This window comes from Manis pentadactyla, chromosome 9, assembly GCF_030020395.1.
Source record: "Manis pentadactyla isolate mManPen7 chromosome 9, mManPen7.hap1, whole genome shotgun sequence".
In the NCBI taxonomy this organism is placed as follows: Eukaryota; Metazoa; Chordata; class Mammalia; order Pholidota; family Manidae; genus Manis; species Manis pentadactyla.
In genome coordinates, this window is record NC_080027.1 from 47,259,808 (window position 1) to 47,264,010 (window position 4,203).

Genomic DNA, 4,203 nt, shown 5'->3' on the forward strand with positions numbered 1-4,203 from the left:
ACAATGATGTAACAAATGGAGAGTGATCGTTGTGCCATGGCCCCAGGTCCGGAGAGCCTCAGTGAGGGGAGGAAGGGAGCTGGGCACACCTGTGACCCTGAGGTTTCCACTCACTGGGAAACCACCGCGGGAAAATGTTGGTTGAAATTGCTTTCCACTGCTGGTGCTGGGAGGAGGTACTGGCACAGTAACAGCAGCATGTCGACTGCGGACAGTTTTGAGATTCGGTTTGAAAAGATAGACCACCTGCTGCGGGATCCCAAATCGGAAGTGAATTCGGATTGTTTGCTGGATGGATTGGATGCTTTGGTATATGATTTGGATTTTCCTGCCTTAAGAAAAAGCAAAAGTATTGACAAATTTTTAAGTAAACATAAAGACACAGTAAATACAATTAGAGATTTACAGATAAAAGCTCAAGATTATGAAATAGTGAAGGTAATTGGTAGAGGTGCATTTGGAGAAGTTCAATTGGTAAGGCATAAATCCACTAGGCAGGTATATGTTATGAAGCTTCTCAGCAAACTTGAAATGATTAAGAGATCTGATTGTGCTTTTTACTGGGAAGAAAGGGACATCATGGCTTTTGCTAACAGTCCTTGGGTCGTTCAGCTTTTTTATGCATTCCAAGATGATCATTACCTCTACATGGTGATGGAGTACATGCCTGGTGGAGATCTTGTGAACTTAATGAGCAACTATGATGTGCCTGAAAAATGGGCACGGTTCTATACTGCGGAAGTAGTTCTTACATTGGATGCAATTCATTCCATGGGTTTCATTCATAGGTATGTGAAGCCTGATAACATACTGCTTGATAAATCTGGACATTTGAAGTTAGCAGATTTTGGTACTTGTGTGAAGATGAATAAGGAAGGTATGGTACAATGTGATACAGCAATTGGAACACCTGATTATATTTCCCTGAAGTATTAAAATCCCCAAGAGGTGATGGTTATTATGGATGAGAATGTGACTGGTGGGCCATTGGGGTGTTTTTATATGAAATGCTTATGGGTGTTTTTATATGAAATGCTTGTAGGTTCTACACCTTTTAATGCAGATTCTCTGGTTGGAACTTATAGTAAGATTATGAACTATAAAAATTCACTTAACTTCCATGATGATAATGATATATCAGAAGAAGCAAAAAATCTTATTTGTGCCTTCCTTACCAACAGAGAGGAGAGATTAGGGAGAAATGGTGTAGAAGAAATCAAATGACATCTCTTCTTCAAAAATGATCTGTGGGTTTGGGAAACACACACTCCGAGACACTGTAGCACCAGTTGTACCACACTTAAGCAGTGACATTGATACAAGTAACTTTGATGATTTAGAAAATGATAAAGGAGCTGAAAAAATATTCCCTGTACCTGAAGCTTTTGTTGGCAATCAGCTACCTTTTGTAGGATTTACATATTATAGCAATTCTAGATATTCATCTTCAGCTAATCCTAATGATAATAGAAAGAGCTCCAATGTAGGTAAAAGCTTGCAGGAAAATTTGCAAAAACCCATTTATAAGCTGGAAGAACAGCTGCATAATGAAATGCAATTAAAAGATGAAATGGAGCAGAAGTGCAGAACTTCAAACATAAAACTAGACAAGATAATGAAAGAATTGATTGAAGAGGGGAATCAAAGGAGAAATCTAGAATCTAAAGTGTCTCAGGTTGAAAAGGAGAAATTGTTGCTACAACATATAATTAATGAGTACCAAAGAAAAGTAGAACAGCAAAATGAGAAGAGGAGGAATGTAGAAAATGAGGTTAATGCACTAAAGGATCCATTGGAAGACTTAAAGACAATAAATCAGAATTCACAGCTTGCTCATGAGAAACTGGCACAATTACAAAAGCAGCCAATAGAAGCCAATGACTTACTCAGGACAGAGTCAGACACAGCTGTAGAGTTAGGGAAGAGCCCCACAGAGACAAGCAAGGCATTCAGTGAGCTGGAGTCCCTAACCAGGGAACTGCAGGAGAGAAATAGAATTTTAGAGAATTCCAAGTCACAAATGGACAAGAACTATTACCAGCTGCAAGCTGTGTTGGAAGCTGAACGAAGAGATAAAGGTCATGATTCTGAGATGACTGGAGACCTTCAAGCTCAAATTACATCTTTACAAGAGGAGGTGAAGCATCTCAAACATCATCTTGAAAGACTGGAAAGAGAGAGAAAAGAAGCTCGAGATATGCTTAATCACTCAGAAAAGGAAAAGAGAAATTTAGAAATAGATTTAAACTATAAACTTAAATCATTACAACAATTAGAACTAGAGGTAAATGAACATAATGTAACCAAAGCTCGTTTAACTGACAAACATCGGTCTATTGAAGAGGCAAAATCTGTTGCAACATGTGGGATGGAAAAAAAGCTAAAGGAAGAGAGGGGATTAAGAAAAGAAATTAAGAAAAGAAAATGAGGAGCTAACGGATAAAATGAGGAAGGCAGAGGAAGAATTTAAATTGAAGAAAGAGGAAGAGATTAGTAATCTTAAGGCTGCCTTTGAAAAGAATATGAACAGAGAACAAACCCTTAAAACACAGGCTGTTAACAAGTTGGCAGAAATAATGAATCAGGAAGATTTAAAAATTGATAGAAAGAAAGCTAATACACAGGATTTGAGAAAGAAAGAAAAGGAAAATCGAAAGCTACAATCCCAAGTGTCACAGGCTTCAGGGTTAAGATGACGGTTACTCTGTCCTTGCTTTGGCACACACACTGAGGGTTCTTGTTTTTCTTCTTTATTATGGGTTTGCCTACAGGTTGAATAGATTATTTATTACTATGAAATGCAAGTACAATTCAGGGAAAGCTTTGCTAAATATACATATTTTTTTAAAGGTGCTGCCTTTTTGAATTTCTAAGAAAATGTCTGTCAACCATGGAAGAACAGTTTTCCTCATCCGAGTGAGAGGAAGGGACTTTCACTTTCATGTGGAATGGACATCACTATCGAGATCACTTCATGGAAGGAATAAAGAAAATATCTTAAAATGAGACAACCAAAATTCTTTTAAATGACTTCAGATTCTGTGCTCTTGCAAGACTATACAAAACTAGTTTAAGAAAGCACTGACATCACTTGACTTTAGGACCCTCACTGTAGAATTTAAAAGACTCACTGTTGGTTGCCCATAGTGGACTTGATGGAGAATAAGTATCTTACTTTATGCTTTACAAAATACTGTATGTATGTGTTTCAGCAAGTCTGTAGATTGGGGAATGGGAGAGAGCAAAAAAAATTAAGTTACATTTAATCTATGCATTTTTGCCAAGCCGTATTGAGTTATTTTACTACTAGACATGTTAGGAACTAAGTGTACAAAAGAAGCACTTTTAAGAGCATTTTGTAGGATACATCATTTCTGTAATTGTCTAATGTATTTCTTTATGGTTTTAAGTGATAAAGACATTAAGTTAACAACCATATAAGAAATATATGCACTGTTTGAAATGTAAATTATTCTTAGAACACTTTTGATGGGAGTTGCATTGCTCTTTTAGCACCTTTATTTGAGAGAATTATTTTACTGCCATGAGTAAATATAGTAATTTCAAAAAACATTTTCAAAAAAGTATGTGTGGGTTTTCACTGATAACTTGTTTAATTTTAAATATTTAGAGGTTTGTCGGGCTTTAATAAACCAAGTACAATCTTTGCATCAAAGTACCTGCTAAAATAATGAATGACTTGATAAAACTCTGCAAACTGTGCAGAAGGTTACATCAGGATAAAAGAAAATTATGGCAATACATCTGTGATGTTTTCCAGTTAACACAGGAATTACAGATAAATACTGTTAAACTCTCGTCCAACAATGAGAGTTGATTCATATGGGCAGTATGATTTATTTTTTATTTTTTTAATTATTCTTTCTTCTGAGTGGAATTATCTTGTTTAGATAGGCACACTTCCATGCACAGATGATCTATCATTATGAAAATAGTTTTCTAACCATGGCAACTATTAATTATTCCATCAGTCCATTCCTCAGCACTGATCTGTTGCTCCATTTACAGAGTTAGGCAAAACTAACATTTCTAAGGTATTGATAGTGCCAACCTCCCTTTTAGCTCACTTTAAATTTCACGAACTTATTATTGCCTATTTTGTGGGAGAAATCTTACTTTCTGCCTTCACACAATATAATATATAAACTGTCTTGAATGACATTACCTTACATACATAATAAG

At 36.0% G+C, this 4,203-nt stretch overlaps 1 protein-coding gene across 1 annotated transcript; it reads left to right on the forward strand.

The window, feature by feature from the left end:
- The first annotated feature begins 1,084 nt into the window (after nt 1-1,084).
- On the forward strand, nt 1,085-2,428 carry LOC118914885 (rho-associated protein kinase 1-like). The gene has a single exon (XM_036890186.2). The coding sequence runs from the start codon at nt 1,241-1,243 to the stop codon at nt 2,426-2,428; it is 1,188 nt and encodes a 395-aa protein (XP_036746081.2). The 5' UTR covers nt 1,085-1,240.
- Nucleotides 2,429-4,203: the final 1,775 nt, after the last annotated feature.